The following is an 18,830-nucleotide window of genomic DNA, read 5'->3' on the forward strand; positions in this document are numbered from 1 at the left end:
AGCCCCGAGGTTGTTGTTTTTTTTTTAATACAAAATATTCTAAGAAAAAACATGGCGGGCCTGTTCCTGTGTACGGAGTAAGAAAAAAAACAAAGATGGCCGGAACAAAACTCTTTTCTCCGTTCGGTATAAAACGGTATTCGGAGGAGATGCAGGAATGTGGCGTTTAGAAATGAGCCGTTACTCTGTCGATTTCCAGCAGGTCGTCCAGGATCTGACGAGAGAAGGAGGATCAAAATTAAAGGATGACAAACCCGCAGTGAGCGGTCGGGTCGGCTCGGTTCACTCACGATGTCCTGAGTGGTGCCGATCTTCTTGGCCAGCTCGCTGCGCTCCATGGTGCTCAGGTACAGGTACTTGTTGAGGAGCTCTCCGTCCAGGATGTTTCTCACGGCGTTCTGCAGACTGCGTCGGTCGCTGTGCAGCATCCTGCATATCACACACACACACACACACACACACACACACACACACACACGGATCAGTCACGTCAGGCAGCAGAACTCGGCCGCTGAAATCTTGTGTGAACTGAGTGCAGGAGGATTCGTACCTGAAGGCCTTCGGGTTCAGACCGGCGTGATGCGGCAGCATGGTGGTGAGAGCGTTCTGCAACATCAGCAGACGGCGGTACGTCTTCTCCTGCATGGGGAGCAGCAAACCGACTCCTCCGTCCAGCGTCGCTGTGGAAACACAATATTCCGTTCACATTTGATATTTGGAGGTTTGAAGCTTCCCGACACTTTCGTGGGATTTCGAAAAAGCGGAGCGCAGCAGCGCCGCTTGGTCGTGTACGGGTGTTGTAACGGCACCAAACGCACGAACCATGTTTGAGCAATCGTCACGAAAACGAGCACTGATGTCGCCCCGCGGTAGTCTGCTGCAGACAGACCTCTCTACTGAGAACTCCAATCTCATTCTGCTGGCTTGACGTCATTTCTTTCAACCAATCGCAACCATCTTGGTCGGTGCCTTCAGGCAGCTTGGACTTGGGAAAGTCACAAACATGCAACGCGGCTCTAACCCGAACCTCCAGGAAATGTGCTCCGTTCTCTGCTGTCAGATGCAGACAGCAGACAAACAACTACCTTGTCTTCTCGCATGTAACCCTGCGGATGGATGAAATTGTGTTCGTAGGGCAGGCTGGCTGTACGTTAAAATAGCTCAAATCCCCGCAAAACACGTAAAAGAACCAAGTGGCGCCGACTCGGCGCGATCTAAATCTGTATTTTCACTGTGCGGCTGTCTGTCCGGGGGTTTTGCTCGTTTCCTGCTGCCGGGGGGATTTTGGTAACACGCGGACAGCGGACGGGAGGAAACGTACCGACGGACAGCAGGTTTAAACCAACGGTCAGTTTACGTCCGTAGAAGAGGCTCCTCACAGCCTCGCTCTGAAGTCCTCTGGCTGATTACGAGCGTCAGAAGAAAGACGAGCAACCGGACCAACGAGAGCGAAGCACCTCCGACCTTCTCGTGTTCGAATCGAGAACACGGCGGTTAAATTCAGCCGGGCCGTTTGTATTTTCGCGTACTAATCCCGACTTTTTTCCTGATCGTCGGAGGACGACGACGACGACACGGACAGAAACGCCGCTTCTCACCGAACCACGTGATGTGCTTGTTGTCCCACGTCAGAGCCTTCTTGCTGCCGGCGTCCAGCGCTCCTCTGCACGGCATCCTCCAGAACGTGTTGATGTTCGCTCCGGCGTTGAAGTCTGCTCGCCGCAGCAGGCGCATTCCCCCGAAGCTCTCTTTAGCTGCGCGCACGCACACACACACACACACACACGTTACTGTACTGAATGTACCTTTAAATGCCGACTCGCATTGTGTCTGCGGTGTCACAAACCTTCAGGCAGATACATGTACACGTAGAGGTTCTTGTCTCGATCGGACACTGAACACAAAAGAAAGACAGGGCGGTTAACGAGGGCACAAAGTTGCGCTTTGAATTTGAAAACTCTTCCACAGGTCATTGGAAATGTTACCCAGAAATCCCAGCTGGTTGTTGTCCACCATGAACTCGATGCTGTAAACCTCTAAGGGTTTCGCATCCTGTTGACAAAACAATAAGAGAACAGTTGAATCCCGGCGGAGGGCTGATTTATCTCCTGCTGCCGGAGCTGCTCTCTTCAAGATGAACCCCACCGAATCCAAACGGCCTCCGAGGCGCACCGCCGATATTCACCCGTACCGGGTCAACACACTGTGTGGGCTGCAGGTTACAGGTCATCCTCCTCCACAGTCAAACACGGGCACTAAAGTCTGATAGTTCAGAACCTCCTCCGGCCCAAACGCTTATGAACTGCGGTGGTTTTGACTTCCTCACCCTGCTGACCAGAGACAGCGTCTTGCTCTCCTCCTGGTAGCGCAGCAGCGAGATGCTCTTCATCACGTCCGCGGCCAGGATGATGTTCTTGATGCTGAACATCTGGTGGATGTAGAGCTGCGTGTCGATGAAGGCCATGCCCGTCAGGTCGTTGTCCTTCAGGACCCACAGGAAGATCTGCGGCAACACGGACCACGTTACGCCCTTCGCTTCAGCTCGTTTACGGGAAATATCAATTATATCCATCAAATGTTGACATGAGATACAACGTTGGATCAATGAAGGTCGGACTCATTTTAAAGCTCCTGTCAAATCCAAAGACTCAATAATAACTGCTCACAAACAAACTAATCCTGCAGCTCATCTGCTTGTTCAGGCAACATTTCAAATTCAGCCACAATGAACTTTGAAAGGCCGCTTCATTGAAAGGTCTCATTTTACACTTGTCTCGTTTTTATTTGCCTCATTTGTCTTGATATCCACGAAAAGATATTTTTGATGCTTTAAGTACCAAAAAACATCTGAATATAGTTTGATATCTCAGGCTGCTTTGCATCTGTGTCTTTAAGAAACGTTGATATGAATGACACTCTTCTGATTGGCTGACTCTTTTCTAAGCGACGCGCATCCGGGCCAAGACCGCTCCGTGTTTTCTTCCACGGATGTTTTTGGACAGGGGGACGTTCTGAGGACGGACATGTGACTTGAGCGCGACTTTGTGACATCACAAACTTACAGAAATCCAAATAGCACAGTTTCTGAATACAGGCATGTGCATTTCTTCATAGACTGAGCGCATTTATAAAACAGCACGACCTGCTTCATAATCAACAAACACATGGAAATCTGAATTTCTACCATGTGGGACCTTTAAGATGATTTGTTTGATCAACTGAAATTTTTTTTCCGTTACGATATATTACAATAAATGAGTATCTTTCTATTTCCAGTTCATTCTACTATTACAAATTATTTCAGTCACACAGACTGATCACCCATCAACGAATCACTGTCATTCATTCATGAAACACCATGGCAACCATAGCAACAGGGCCCGCCCCCCGCTTCTCTCAGGTGTTCTCTTTGCGTCTCAGCAGCTTTGTGAAAAGCTCCGAGAAGAAAAGTGAGTGCAGTTTGGGACTCGTGCTGCCGGTCAGATAAAAGCGGCCCCAGTTCTACTAGTGTTTAATAACTAGACCAGAGATTAGGAGCTCCGCGAGGTGTGATGTGAGAGTGCGGTCGAGACCTTCTGTCCGATGGCTGACACCAGGTATCCATGGCAATGGCACAGAGCCGTCACCGGTCCCTTCTGCTCCTTCTCATACAGGACTTTGAACTTGTTCTTGGTGAGCGGCTGGCCCGGCTCGGGAACCACTTCGATCACATCCAGGATCACAATCTGGACGCAAGGAACGAAAATAGTGAAATGATGGAAGCAATAAAAAAAAAATAAATCAAAAAAAGTTCTCAGTTCATTTCTTCTTGTTTAGTGCGAGTGTGGTCTTGGAGCTGGAGCTGTGGTCTCACCCGGCCCCTGCAGGTGACCTCCTCCCCCTGCATCAGGCAGGTCCCTGCTGCGATGTAGCCCTTCAGTCCCGACACCGTCTCCTGACTCCTGAGGGCCACCGTCTTCATACAGGTCACATGTTCCCACTCCTCAAGGTCAATCCTGCAGGAGACACACGGGTCACAGTTCAGACAGAGTTCTCACTCTTTACTATCATACAGCGCTGTGTCCCATTAATGGGATTTAATCTGACATCACAAAAGGGAGGACTATAAACACGAGTGTCTGTCACTCGCTGACCGACTGACTGATGTTGCCATTTCCTGTTTCATCTGTTTCAAAATAAAAGCCCTCATTTTGAATAAAAAAAAGCCACACTGTGTTCCCTTGTCTTGTTTCTGAGGTGGAAGAACTAAAAAGAACACAAGTCACGTGGTTCAGTTGCTTCAGAAGGTATTCAGACACTTTCATGTTTCTCACTTTATTGTGCTGTAGGTTTTAATTTTAAACGAATAAAGTGGCATCAATCAACGCTCAGTAACTCCTGATGACGAAGTGAATGCGGCGTGTGAGATGTTTATGAAGCTGTTCAGAACACAACATTTATGTACTCTGATAAAAGGAAGTGAAAAATGGGTGTTTGTGTCACCGTGTTGCCCCGTACGAGCCAGACCATAACGCAGTCCTGGAATTTTCAAAACTAAATCTGGGTCAGCAGCGATTTTAAGTAACAGTTTTATGCCGGCATCAGACGACATAACTTCAGCCTGATTTTGACACGCTTTAATTCTAATAGTCGACAAATGTCAAGTGTCGGGCCTGAATATGAGCGTCGGGGAAACCAAACAGGACGAGTAGCGTGACGTAATTGAAGAACAGCGATGCGGCATCTTGGACTCTGCGCGGTACTCCGACCAAAAGCCCAGCGTGTCCCGATTTTGGTGTTTTTGTCTGCCTAGTTCGACATATCCTACGACGTGTTCCTTGACCAATAGTATGACAGCGTGTATCGCACAAAGTGCTTCTGTGTCCACGATTGACAACTTCTTGGTCCTCCTCCCCGCCGACACAGGAACTCACGCACCAACGTGAAAGGTGACTCTTCTACGTCATGATTGGAGTGCCGTCAGTCTCCCGACAAAGTCACGGCAAGAGTTTATAGTACTTTGATTGCCTAATCTGTATATTTATATATATATATATATATATTTACCATCGTGAAAGTGTGATCCTATAATTAATGGTTCTATAAAGCCTGAACTGTCTGTAGCTATAAATATAGCAAAAGTTATATGTCTTAAAACCAAAATGTTGCAGTGAGGATGAATCTTAAGTAGGTTTCTTAATCCTTAAAACCCGAGTGGACTCACATACATAACATACGTCAATCCAAAGCAGCACAAAGCTCTGCCTGCACTGAATCATGAATCATCCCTCCACATTACATCTAAATGCATTTTCACAGAAAAGATAGACACACACACACACACACACACACACACACACACACACACACACACAGTATCCCAACATATATGTAGAAGCACTTCCTGATGTATTTGGGCTCTTTAACTTAAAGCACTCCCAGCAGCAGGTAATGTTGGAGACTTGGATGAAGGACTCAGTATTTCCAGCCGACCCTGACTGAGATGAAGACAAGCAGCCGTGCGAGACGAAATGAATCGTCGACAACTTTGACAAATGACCCAATATTTCCAAATAAACCCCACAACCCTCTACAAACAGCGCCGAGCCCGCGGTGGGACGACCTGCTGCAGAGCGACCGTCCAACAGAACAAAACACTTCTATCGCCTGCACAAACAGCACTCGTGCTCTTGAAAGAGGTGCGATATGAGAAGAGAGGAGTTGTTACCGTGCGTTGGGGATGGCCTCCCAGCTCACTGGAGAGATGAGCTGGATGGAGAACTTCTCCTGCTGAGGATTGATGTAACGTTCATCTGCAGAGAGGAAGGAGGACAAACAGGAGTCATGAAATATACACACACGTTACGTTCAGGCAGAAAATAAACAAGCCAACAGGATTCCAAGTTCGTGGAAAGCTGATGTACTGATGCAAGAACCACTTCACTACGAGCTGAATGCGACTTCCCATGAATAATTGCAGAACGTGTCAGAGGGTGCTGATAAGAATATCTACATGTTGTGATCCAGTGATATAAACAACGAGTGTGTGTGCGTGTGTGTGTGTGCGTGTGTGTGTGTGCGCGTGTGTGTGTGTGCGTGTGTGTTGTCTGACCTCGTTCGATGGTTTCGAACTCCTTCTCCTCTCCAGTCATCCGAGGGATACGAGTGCAGAGCTCTTTCACGCTGGTGCACACGGCGTACACCTGAGAGGAGAAAGTCCAGAATCACAGAGAGAAACTCCACATCAAAGACGAATCCTTTCAAAGTCATCCTCATTGATTTTCTTTTTTTTTTTTTTTCCTTCTTTCGCAGAAAGAAAATCTTCAGGGCCAGACGGCTTTTCATCTCTAACTTCTTCAAAGCTCGATCGATATGCTTTTATTTTGCATTCGGGTTATGCAAGTGGAGGTGTGTGAGTCCGGGGAGTGTGAGTGTGAGTGTGTGTGTGTGTGTGTGTGTGTGTGTGTGTGTGTTTTCGGCTTGAATTGGCGTGACGTCTCTGCGTTGGCTCCGGTGCCGTGCGAGCTGACAGAGAGTTTCCTTGCCTTGGATTCGACGTGGTAGGAGACGTAGTGGACGGTGCAGCGTAGCGGGATCTTTCTGACCGGCCACGGGGCGTCGTAGGACAGGTAGGTGGGCAGGACACTGATCCTCAGCTCGCCCTGTGGGAGGAAAGACACACACACACACACACACACACACACACACACGCAAAGACTGCTCAAGGAACTGAAAAGTAGAAGACGGCAAAGGCATCTAACATCACTTCTTTCCTGCTTCAGTGGCTGAAAGAAGCTTTATATAACAGATATGAAGCTGCATAGCGGCTATTTTAGGGCATGTCTGTCTTTGGGATTAGAGTTCCCATCTATTTTCTCTGTCGACAGCTGAAGGTTAACTGACAGGTTGAGCTCTTTCATCTCGTGGATGGACATGAAATGAACTTCTTTGGTTGACTTGTTGTAGTGAAAGAAGAACACCTGAGTTAGAAAATACGTGGTTCTTTGATCAAAAAAGTCAAAAGGTTTTCAGAAGAGTTTTCTCTACTATTTCAACATAAATGAGGCACCCAAGTGTTTTATCACAGCTCCTACGTACAGCTGCTATAGCTTCACTAGAAGCTGTGTCTTACCAGTGTTTGGTGATTATTAGTTTTATGGCCGACGGAGCATTTTTGCCTAAATATTGTCATGATAATGGTCCAAAATGATGTGAAAATCACTGCCTACCACTCACCGACGCTACCACAGCATTTAAGCCCTCTAAAGCAGCGAAGATCTCGGAAAAGGTATCAGCCTGTGTATAAAGGTGAGGCGTGAATGACGGCTCTGCAGCGGCTTAAATGTTTTGCAGCTGTAGATGGAAGCAAAGACGTATTTCACTACCTGCAACTTAAACAAATTCATGTTCAGAAACTAGAACAAACTGGGATAAATTCACTGACTAAGGGTTTTTTTCCTCAACAAAGAGTCTCAAAAACTAAGTTAAGACAATTAAATCTGACGGTTGGAACCAAGCAGCAACCAACAGTGACGTCACCAACTGGTTTGTGAACGGCTGTTATGAAGCCTCGAGTTCAGATTTTGGCCGTCGCCATATTTGGACGAGCTGGGGGGGTGCGAGCGGTGGATCTGACTCCATCTGATTGGGAACCCGACGATAACGTCCCCGCCCACCGATAATCATAACAGACTGTCAATCAAACAGAGACGCCGCCCCTAAAACACAGCTTTTTGGTGATTATTTTCTTAAAATGTATTGACTTTGTATTTCATGAGAGAAGTTGAATGGGAGTCTATGGAGCACTTCAGCATCCAGCCACTTTTATATACAGTCTTTGGTTGAAGCACAAACCTATCGGATCATTTATATTATCCATGACACACATTTGTTTATGTTAAACAAGCCTGAGAACATCATCAAAAGTCAGGTTTGATGTAAGAATTCAGTGATTTACTTCCAAAACGAGTGGCTCGAGTGGAGACAAGTTCAAACATCATGCTTTTCTAAGGGTAATAAAATACCTGAACCTTTAAGTAGCCAATAGATACGATCAGAAAAAAGAATTTAGCAGTACAAATTTGTATTCCTGTAACAGACAGAAAAATCTCGACTGAAGGAAAAGAAAAACAATAATATCACTGCTGAGTCTTCATTTATCCATTCAATAATTAATCTAAGTTGGTTTCTGTTTCGACGAAGTCAACGCACGCATCACCACCAAAGTGAAAGTGTGTCGTCTGCGCACCTGTTTGTTGAAGTAGAGGAAACCTTTGGGGCAGTTGATGTTGTGGAAGGGAGAGAAAGACTCGATGGAGCCGTCGATGGTCATCGGGTGAAGCCTCAACGCTCCCCGAGAGGTGACCAACATCCAGTGAGGAGACGGACCGCAGATAAACACCTGCGGCGAAAAGGACACGGTCGTTATTTAAACTGTCAGAAGGACGCTGGTTTCAGAATATTAAAGTTCTAAAATTGTGTTTCTAAAAATGTCTGCCTTACCCCGGAGTATCCGGAGATGTCCTCGAAGTATCTGAACCTGGCGATCCGACTTTTCACGGTTTGATTCTCCTCGCTGCTCTCGGCCTTCTTATCTTTCTTCAGCTTGGATTTCTTCTCTCTAAAGTTAATGTTGTGGGGCACCTGTGCAGAGCAGAGAAGCAACGTTAGGAGTTTCTTCATCTGAAGCTGCCTCGACGTCTTCATCAGTCCCGACTCGTACTTTTTTAAAGCGGACTTTCAGGTTGTTTTGAGGCTGCTGTTGATCGTACGGGAACGCTTCGTACACCAGAAGCTCTTGTTCCACATGGACCTAGAAAAAAGAAAACATCATATTTGTAGTTTTTATTTCCATGAAGCACTTTCTCCATTTGAAACACAAATAAAGACTTCAATAATGTCCGCACGGCGGATTCCAGAGTAAAACCTCACCAATAAATACGGCCTGCTGTGATTGTTGCCCAGTGAAACCAGAGCAACCTCTTTGACTAACGGGATGTCTCCTTGACGGGTGACTTCCTCTTTTTTACCGTCCCCCTGCGTTGCTGATTGGCCGGACGAACTGTCCACCAGCACTCTTTGACCTACTGGAAAGTTCTTCACCAGGAAGACGAGTCGCCAGTCTGGTAGCTGGTAGATCTGCTCGGAGAGGACAGTGAAACAGCGCAACATTTTGTCAGTGATTATTTACTGGATGTATTCAGGTCAAGTTCGGGTTTATTGTAATGTCCATACATATGGACGTCAACATACAGAAAAATTCCTCATGGACCGGAGTGAGAGACAGGATTCACATTTAAGGACAATAACAGCAACAAAAAAGATAATTCAACTAAAATACAATATCATATTCCTTCATATATTGTTGGGGATTTTATTCCATTTTATTTGTATTATCTGTCTGATTTTATTTGCCTCATCCCTGTAATGTTCTTATCCATATAATTTCATAGATTGTCAGTTTTGAAAAGTACTATATAAATAAAGTTTATATATTAGCATTATTACTATTATAGGGCTAAACAATACAATCATATATTGATATGGTGATATGAGACTGGATATGGTCTTTGTGGTTTGACCTAATTGTTGCCTTTTCCTGGTTTTACAGGCTGCATCACAGTAAAGTGACGTCATTTTCTGAACTAATCAAGACTGTTCTAGCGGTTCTGTTATTTACCTTCACCCACTCACTCATTATATCTACATTGCTGACAATTATTTATAAAAATGTATTAAAGCATCAACAATCACCCCTACCATAATGCCACAATATCGATATTGAGGTATTTGGTATTGGATTTTTCCCATACTGCACAGCCCTAAAATGACATACATTTTAAAAGCACTTAAACCGGCTGTGTGCATTCACTGTTTCACTGTCTGGTGGTTGGTTTTATTTTACCAACCACAAATAAATCCACCTTCCCTTCTCTCGACCTCCCAGTGGACAACAACAACAAGTAAAGATTATACCTCCATGACTCCGTTCTCCCTGATGATCATGCACCAGTGGCTCGGCTCTGCTTTGCTGGAGCTGTTCTCACTACCAGGCTGCCCTGGTGCCGCTGAGCCGCGGCTCATTTCCTCTCTTGCATTTGCTGCGCTGGCGTTGGAGTCTCCGTACAGCATCTCCTCCTCATCATCCACGGTGTTGCTGCACAAATGTTCAACAACAATCGGCACCGGTCAGTTATGGGCGGCGTGGGAAGCGTCTGGAAGTGTCAGCGTGGAGGCGATGTAGGTTCTTACCTGAGGTCCTGGATGATGGTCTCCGTCTCAGACTGGCTCCTGATGACGGTGTCCTCTTTGATGGAGCAGCACACTTTGTTTTCTGTGGTGAACATCCCGCTCACGTCACGGTACGCACACAGTGTGATCACACGGGATTGCTGTCGAACGAGAGACCACGTCGAATAAAATAACAAGCCATAATTGACATTATTAAAGCAATGAACTGATATATACAACAAGCCAGATATATACAACGAGCCTGTCCAGCAGGGGGCGTGTTTGTCCAGCGTTTGACTCACAGTGGAGATCTGAGGTTTCTGCAGGGCCAGTCGGGGCGTCTTCCCCGTGTACGAGTCGCTCTTCAGCCCAAACATGGTGACCACTCCCTCGGCAGTCATGATAACCACGAACGGGTCCGCCACGGAGCAATGCACTATGGGAGAGCCCAGGTCCACTGGGACGAAGTGGAGCTGTTTTACTGGAAGGAGGACGGATTAAAACAAAGGAAACGTGTCAGTGAAACAAGAGAGAATTATACAAACAGAGTTCCCTCTCTCAGTTAAATGTCAAATTTCCTGACTATCACCGACTAAAAAGATTCCATGGCCTGTAATGAACAGAAAACATGCTGTCGTTGGGCTAAGCAGACAAGAAAAAGTGACATTTCTGTTTAAAAAAAAAAAAAAAAAAAAAAACGGTCTGACACATGCACATATTCCATAATATTCCCTGATATTCCTTGATATTCCCTGATATTCCCTGATATTCCCTGATATTCCTTGATATTCCCTGATATTCCTTGATATTCCCTGATATTCCCCGATATTCCTTGATATTCCCTGATATTCCTTGATATTCCCTGATATTCCCTGATATTCCTTGATATTCCCTGATATTCCTTGATATTCCCCGATATTCCTTGATATTCCCTGATATTCCTTGATATTCCTTGATATTCCCTGATATTCCTTGATATTCCCCGATATTCCTTGATATTCCCTGATATTCCTTGATATTCCTTGATATTCCCTGATATTCCTTGATATTCCCCGATATTCCTTGATATTCCCTGATATTCCTTGATATTCCCTGATATTCCTTGATATTCCCCGATATTCCTTGATATTCCCTGATATTCCTTGATATTCCCTGATATTCCCTGAGTTGTGGGAACCCTGTAAAAATAAATTTACCCCATGACAAAATGCTTTAAGTGAATTTTGTTTTGGATTTTGATCATTTCCAAAATATTGTACATATTTTCGTTTACTTCTAGTAGTTAGTAAAATCTCCCTTATTGTACCTCCTTCCAGGAGTCGCAGGCCCATAGGGGACACCTGGATGATGTACTTGTTGTCACCGATGTTTCCAGCGAACACCGTCGGCCCCTGAGTGGCAAAACCACTGGTGTCCAGCTCCATGATCTCCTGACCTGTCTGAAGGATCTACAGGAAAACACACAGGTGGGCGTTGCCATAGTAATTATATGGTGAAAGAAACTTCCTGACTGATGGGTTTATTTTTAGTAGTTCCTACCCAGCGATCTGATTGGTCAACAGAACATTTGGAACGTTCTCAAATCATCACGACATCACACCCTGCTCATCACTAGAAATATCTATCTTAAAAATACAAGAGTCCATCGATTTATTTTTTCTGCGGATATTTTTATTACAAGATTGAGTGAGCTAAGTAGCTTAGTGTTTCTATGTGCTGTATTTATTCAGTTTGAGAAACTATCTCAAAAAAACGTACTGGATCTCGTCTCTGTTGCTACGTCGTTACTAAGGGCCGGACTACTTCCTGGATTAGTAAACACTGCATACATTACATTAATTTCTACAGACGCGACAGACTGTTTTCCAGTTGTTAGTCTTACCCCGTGTGTTGCCGCGGAAACGCAGATTACACTAATAAAAAGTTTTATACTTCGAGAGCGATTTTCTCCACAATATATATGAATACATTTTCATTAAATTGGTAACTTGTTGTATGATCGCAATCCTAATATTGCTTAATTAAAGATGCTGTCCAGATGTTTTTACCATGGTTGAATCTTCTCTGCTCAGAATCAGAAAGCCGTGCTTCTTGGCATCATCCTCCAGCGGAGGCTCAGTCTTCTTCTCCTCCTCTTTCTCCGTCTCCTCCTTCTCCTTCTCCTTCTCTCCCTCTTCACCTTCACCGGTTTCACTCTCTGTTCCGTCCTCCGACTCGCTGCTTTTTGCAGCCTGGAAAACGAGCAAGAAACATTTTTACTGTAAGAAAAAAATTATAATAAAAGGCGCTGCCAAAAATGTTAAAAAACTGTTGAGGAGAAATATACGATACTTTTTTGTCTTCCTTGACTTCACTCGCAATGACGGTCCACATGTCGTGACAACCTGGCAACTCAAAAGTAGTGACTACTTGAGGTCGGATGCTCCTCTGAGAACAGAATGTGGACAAATGAAAGCATGAAAGACAGGAGGAAAAGACAAACACATTCGCTCTGTGCATTTAATAAGAGTGTAAGTTTGTGTCTGGGGTGTTTTCAGGCTACTCCGTCGACCTCTGAGGCAGCCCTGGTAGACCCAGACTTCACTTTAGCACCGTCACTGGACCTGAGGCAGACGGCCCTCGCCACCACAGGTTTTAGGACGGTGCGGTTAAGAGGAATCATGCACACAACAATCTATGCATAAAAACAACAGAGGACCACCGTGAGGAAGGATTTACCTGAAGTACCGACAGTGCACCGTTCTTGCCGTAACCAGAGCACAGCACAACCTCCAGGTCGGGCTCAGGGCTGCCCTGAAACTGTGGGTGGAAATAAAAATACAATTACTACAGATGATTCTGTACTTATAACAGAGAGCAGTAACGTGAAAATAAAGAATGCCTGTACCTCTTCAGACAAGAAAGCAGGTTCACCCATGGAAGCATTCGCACATGGTCCGATGTTGAGGATGCTGTCACACACCTGGAAGAAAACACAGTGAAGAGCCTCCATCATCTTCTGTGGACGCGTACACAATCCATTAAAAAAAAAAAAAGCAGTTCAGCTGTTTGTTTTTTGTTTTTTTACCTCAAAGGAGTAGGTGGCCAGCTGAGTGCCTGACTGGGCCTCACTTCCGTACACTTCTATCTCATCCACCTCATCTGATGAAACAAAGCAGGCAGGTGTAACACACCCTGGAAGATTCCACACAATAATCCGCCTCACATTAAACTGGTGGCGAACATACCGGTCCAGTTGGTGGAAGAGTCGACCCGCTTCTTCTTGCTGGGTGGTTCCTCCTGCAAGTCAGGAGCAAGGATTTAGTAAAAAGACTATTTTGAGGACAAGCTGTCGAAAACAACAGTGAGATTTGAAAGAGTGAACAGTGCCTTGTTTTGATATTTGCTGAAACTCGTAGCGTAAAATAAGGAGTATTTTAATATTTCATACCACAACAAGAAGATGCATTTAATCTGCAGTATATTACGCACAATTAATCAGGGTTCCTACTCTAATGCCGAGTTCCAAATAACCTACTTCCCGTAGTACACTAACAAATCGTGCTCTTACACATTTGGACTACTGTGTAGTACTTTGTGCTGTTTCAAATCGCACACTGACCGGAAATGACGTCAGCCTGTGAACACATCACCCACCAAAATGTCTGCAGCTCTAATTATTTTACCCACAAATCAACGTGTTTTTGTGTCCTCTTTTTAACACACTCAATAAACACACTGATTCTTCTGTCCAGCAGCAGCAGTGAAAAAGAAACAGTTTTGTGGCCCCGCCCCTTCCTCCTCTCCTTAGCCACGATGGCGACCGTTTAGGGTGGAAAGTGTCCAGAGTTTCACACTTCTTTCATCATCCTGGATGCATGTTTCTGGACTTGACCGTGTGAACGCACTTATGCACTAATAATGTTGTCAGTGCCGACAGTACACCGTTTGGAGCACAGCATATGTGAAAAGTCAAATTCTCTGACTTTCGCCGACTAAAAAGCTGAAATTCTATGACCTATAATGAACAGCTGCCGTTGTGCTGAGCAGACAAGAAACAGCAACATTTCTGTTAAAACCGGGCTGACACATGGCCCTCCATTTGCATCGATATTGAAACAAATTAAATAAATGTCTAAATACTGGTTGCACAGGCAAAGAATTGATCTAACAATAACAGTAATTAGCTCACAAACTAATAAGCTAAGTTTTTTTTTATTTCTGTCAGTGACCACTAATGCTACCAAACCTACACATTGACAATAACAAGCTAACTAATGTTATATCTACATACATGAAAAATATTACATTACAACGAAATTCCCTGATATTCCATTAATTGGCCCAAAAAGTGATACAAATTCCTGTCTGTAAAACAGTTTTTAAAATTCCCTGAAATTCCCTAACCCCTGATTTTTACACCCAGAAACTCGCCTGCTTCTCGTTTTCGTCCTCGTTTTCTTTGTCCTGCTTTTCTTTTCCTTCCTCCGCTGGCGTCTCCTGCAGCTTCTCCGTGTACTTCAGGAGCAGAGAGTTTCCGAGGCGGGAACCCAGGAAGAGGTAGCCGGGCTCCATGGTCACCATCTGGAGGAGGAAAGTGCAACGTAAGTCTTCAGTGAGAAAGACTTCCTGTTTCTAAATCCTCTAAAAGCTGGAAAATATCGTATTTATTCAATATTTAATTCATATCCTGAAAGGTCGGGCAAATATAAGAATCCCCTTAAGTGCTTTAGGAAGCATCTGAAGATCTTTTTCCCAGCATTCAGTAGCTTTAAACTTAAAGTACCGCTATTAGCTTTCAAACCTCATGTCAGTCAAAATCGAATCCCTCCTGCCGTCTCTGTTTGTCCACAGAAAACCAGAGAACGTGTGTGTTTAAGACAAACACACCTCTTGACAGAACTTACACAGGTGGTCAGGACGCTGGCAGCAGCTTTGTCGAAGTGAAAAGCCCTCACGCTCCTCATGCCGTCGGTTATGAGGGTCAACACGTAACTGCAAAGCAACAACAGCCGGTGAGGATTCGTAAACTGCCATCAGGGTTGGCGTTCGTTCAGGTGGTGACGACAACAACTCACATTTCTCCTCCTTTCAGGGAGATGACCATCTTGTCATAAGCGATAAAGTCAGACTGAGAGCAGTCCAGTGTGATCTTCACTTCATCTTGTACACCTGCAGAAACAAAACAGGTCATCCAGGGATGAGCATCACAAGACATCAAATGCTCTATAAAGTGACGAGGACAGTTATCAAAGATACGAGTACGAAGTGCGATGAAAATCTTCTGAGGTGGTTTCTGCTGCACGGGAATGGAGCGCAGCAAAGTGGTACAGACGGAGCCGGGGGAAGCAAGGACTTTAGTGAGTAAGCATCCTGAGCTACATCACTTGATCAACATCAGCACCAGTGTTAACGTGGGTTTTATTTTGGGTTGTTTTTTTTTTTTTAATCACTGGCACACGTGTACCTGCCAAAATGGAGTCACAGTTCAGGTGATTTCCTCAGAACATCACAGGAGAACTCGGTGTTGACGGTCTGACCCCGGGGGACGAATTCACGCTGCACAACTCTTCTTCGGTGTTGGACGGTGACGTTCTGCTTCCCTTGAAACGTAAATTTCGCTCAAAACACCTCAACTGGCTCGCTGCTTCACTTTCGTAGGCTTTCTGAAGTATTTCAAGGGTGTCTGTTGCCGAAGTCTGACTGAATGTAACGTGTTCTCTCTGATCAAGTCCACGGTGAAATTACAAACGCGTGAAACAGTTGGTGTTGATCCAACTTATAATACTTACTCACCGACTTTAAAGCTTCACCCTGCTGCTTGCACATCAGTGTGCCGCGCTCCCTTCATGCACAACAGGAACCATGTTGGAACCTTTTGGTCACAACACATACGGATGAGCGGTTTCGTATGATGATTCTTACGCAGAGGGAAGGCTGTGGTCCCAGTCGTCTGAGAGTTGAGAGAAACTCCGTACGGCGGAACACTCTGGTTCAGATACAGCAGGGAATTGACAGCGAACACCACCACACCACCTGTAAACAGATGTGATGGGTGATAATAAGCACTCTCGGCAGCTGCAACTCTTAAGCTACACAACACAACGAAGGACAACAAACAACGATAAAGAGAGAATTCTCCGGGCTCACCGATGGGTTTGGGAACAGCCATGACCTGAGTGCAGTCAAACGGCAGATTACTGAGAGACCAGATGACAGGATGGACCTTCTGCATGATGTTGAGGGAGATGGCGACGATGCTGCACGTGTCCTGACGCACAGCAACACGCCTGGAAGAGAGACCATCCAGTAGAAGTTCAAGTTTGAGTAAAAGCTGGACGAATCAAACAGGTGGTGGCTGCTCAGAACGTCAAATGAAGACAAAGAGTTGCTACTAAAGCCGATGGACCGACCCGGGCCATGTCTGGTTGGGCTCGAACAGGATGAGCAGCGTGGGCTCGTAGTAGCCGTGCAGGAACTTCATGTCAATGATGTTTAGCAGCTTCTCGTCGAGCTCCCGCACGTCAATGATGTAGCTGGGCAGGAAGCTGGACTTAGGTCTGAAGATGAGACACACGGTGTGAGTGTAAAATGAAATCGTTTCGTTTTTGGGACGCAGTTGTCCGCCAGATACCAGAAGACATTATTAAGGAGAATGTGTAGCGGACTCCGGCTGTACCCTTCTCCAACTCCACCCTCCTGTTCGTCGGTTAGCGTGTCCTTTCGGAACGGCAACACCACCAGCTGGGTGCCGTAGACGAGCATTACGGCGCAGCGATTCTCTGGATCTACTCGCACAATGGGAATATGTACATTCTGTACAAAACCATCCTGGAAAAGAAAAAAAAAAAAGAAGCAAGTCAGAAAAAACAACTCATTCACGAGTGGCTGTCAACACTTACAGCTTTTATTGTATTTCTACACACTCTGAGCTCCGGCTCCTCAAAGTAATGAAGGGACAGCGTCTTGAGGTCATGCGTCCCGGGGTCGTACTCCACTACAGACAGCTGGAGGGGGAAACAAACACACCCGCGCGGGTCACCGAAGAACACTTTAAATCGGTGAACAATTCAGTTCATCACGGTACAGCTTTAACAACGATACCTTCGCATCCTTGAAACTGAGGAGGAGCGCGTCTCTGCTGGCTCCGACCAGCTGCACGCTGGCCATTGACATGATGTTGCCGAAGAGAGAAAAGGAGGCGACCTGCTCCAGCTTCTCCTTACGAGCTTTGGACTCTGCACGGAAAAGTCAAGTCTCAGCAAATAAAGGGCGTTTGAGTAAAACACGCGTCTCAGTGAGATGAGATGCCTCAACAACGTACCTGACGACTTGTCGGCTTTTGATGTACTCTGGAAAAAAAAAAGAAGACATAAAACGTTTCACCGATCACAAAAAAAAAAACGCACCTGTACTTGTATTTTTAAAAAAGTTGACAACGAGTTTACCTCCACATCGTGTATGATCCTGTAGACGAACAGCTGGGACGTCCCGGCGACCACCAAGTTCTTCTCCTTACTGGATATGAAGTTGCAGTAGACGGAAAACTCCACGGCGGTGGGAGTGTGGGCCTGTCTGTACACGGCATACATCCTGGAGGGCGACAACACGCACGTCAAGACCCGCGGCGAGACCCTCGTCCTCCACCGGTTAGCATCGCGTCGAGAATGAATGGGGGACACGTTAGCGGCGTTAGCAGCTAGCGCGGTCACAGCTTTATTTATTTTATTTTTTTTGGCACGTTTCAACAAAATGAGAATTAAACCCGTCAACGTACCTATGTCCCCGCACGTTATATCTTGAGTTGTGTAGCTTTATTGTCTCTTCTTCTGCTCACATTTAGCGAGTCATGTTTTGCGGGACACTAATTTAGACACGCTACTAGCAGTTAGCTGTGTTGTGTTAGTGTCTGCTTCCGCTTCTCTTCTTCTTCGTCGGATTTGTTTTTTTTTTCCGGCAGATTAGCGGCTCCGAGGTGAAATACTGCCCCCCCACGGGTTAAAGTTGTGATAGACGCAGCGCCGCACAGTAAGATTTTGACTACGTTTTTAAGAAAATAGACAAATAAAATCTTCTTTAAACCCAATGTTTCACTTTGTCAGGGTTATTATTTCCTTTACTGAAAGCAAAGTAGCCCAGATGAATCGTTCTTCAATTTAAAGTTTTGAGAGGGAGTTTGTTGATCCACCGTATGTTACTACGGGGCCACCAGTAAAATGAGGGATAAGTTAGTCTCACATTATGTGTCGCAATTATATTAAGAACAAAATATACAGAGAGCACGATAAATAATCAATTTTACCATCCCATCCCTTCAGGGATTACTTGCAATTAAAAAAATAAAAATAAAATCAGTGTGAGGCATCTTAGTGAAGCATTTGGGTGTTATTTAAAGCAAAGATTTTTGCTTACCTTAATAGCAATGTTGTGCTCAGTTTGACTTAATATCTTTTATTTTTTAAAGAAAATTCATGACTGGGGAAGCTGGAGTTTATGTTGTAGCTTTTCGTTTAACCTCACATTATTTCAAATCAACAGCTTTTACAGCAGGCTGGTAGTTACAACTAAACTGTGATTTACTCATATCCTCTTTTGCAGCTTGCTTTGTGAGATAATTTTACCCAACAGTCTCCTAACAGAAT

At 45.2% G+C, this 18,830-nt stretch overlaps 1 protein-coding gene across 1 annotated transcript; it reads right to left on the reverse strand.

Moving 5' to 3' along the window:
* Positions 1-8: 8 nt before the first annotated feature.
* cpsf1 (cleavage and polyadenylation specific factor 1) lies at positions 9-18,106 on the reverse strand. Its single transcript, XM_069175795.1, has 38 exons — positions 17,966-18,106; positions 17,637-17,781; positions 17,513-17,540; positions 17,293-17,426; positions 17,115-17,195; positions 16,868-17,019; positions 16,602-16,748; positions 16,339-16,478; positions 16,114-16,224; positions 15,267-15,360; positions 15,096-15,183; positions 14,623-14,772; positions 13,437-13,488; positions 13,277-13,350; positions 13,097-13,171; positions 12,928-13,008; positions 12,541-12,636; positions 12,258-12,440; positions 11,516-11,657; positions 10,512-10,690; positions 10,231-10,370; positions 9,955-10,135; positions 8,911-9,117; positions 8,702-8,791; positions 8,482-8,622; positions 8,228-8,380; positions 6,525-6,641; positions 6,092-6,182; positions 5,708-5,792; positions 3,854-3,995; positions 3,573-3,725; positions 2,327-2,503; positions 1,986-2,052; positions 1,847-1,894; positions 1,599-1,754; positions 551-680; positions 291-429; positions 9-214 (listed from the first exon to the last, which is right to left on the reverse strand). The coding sequence occupies exons 2-38, from the start codon at positions 17,778-17,780 to the stop codon at positions 167-169; spliced, it is 4,416 nt and encodes a 1,471-aa protein (XP_069031896.1). The 5' UTR covers position 17,781; positions 17,966-18,106; the 3' UTR covers positions 9-166.
* Between the last annotated feature and the right edge of the window lie 724 nt (positions 18,107-18,830).

The sequence above is a fragment of the Embiotoca jacksoni genome, unplaced genomic scaffold, assembly GCF_022577435.1.
Source record: "Embiotoca jacksoni isolate LCO1_2020_lvr unplaced genomic scaffold, fEmbJac1.0.p SCAF_7, whole genome shotgun sequence".
Taxonomy (NCBI): Eukaryota; Metazoa; Chordata; class Actinopteri; family Embiotocidae; genus Embiotoca; species Embiotoca jacksoni.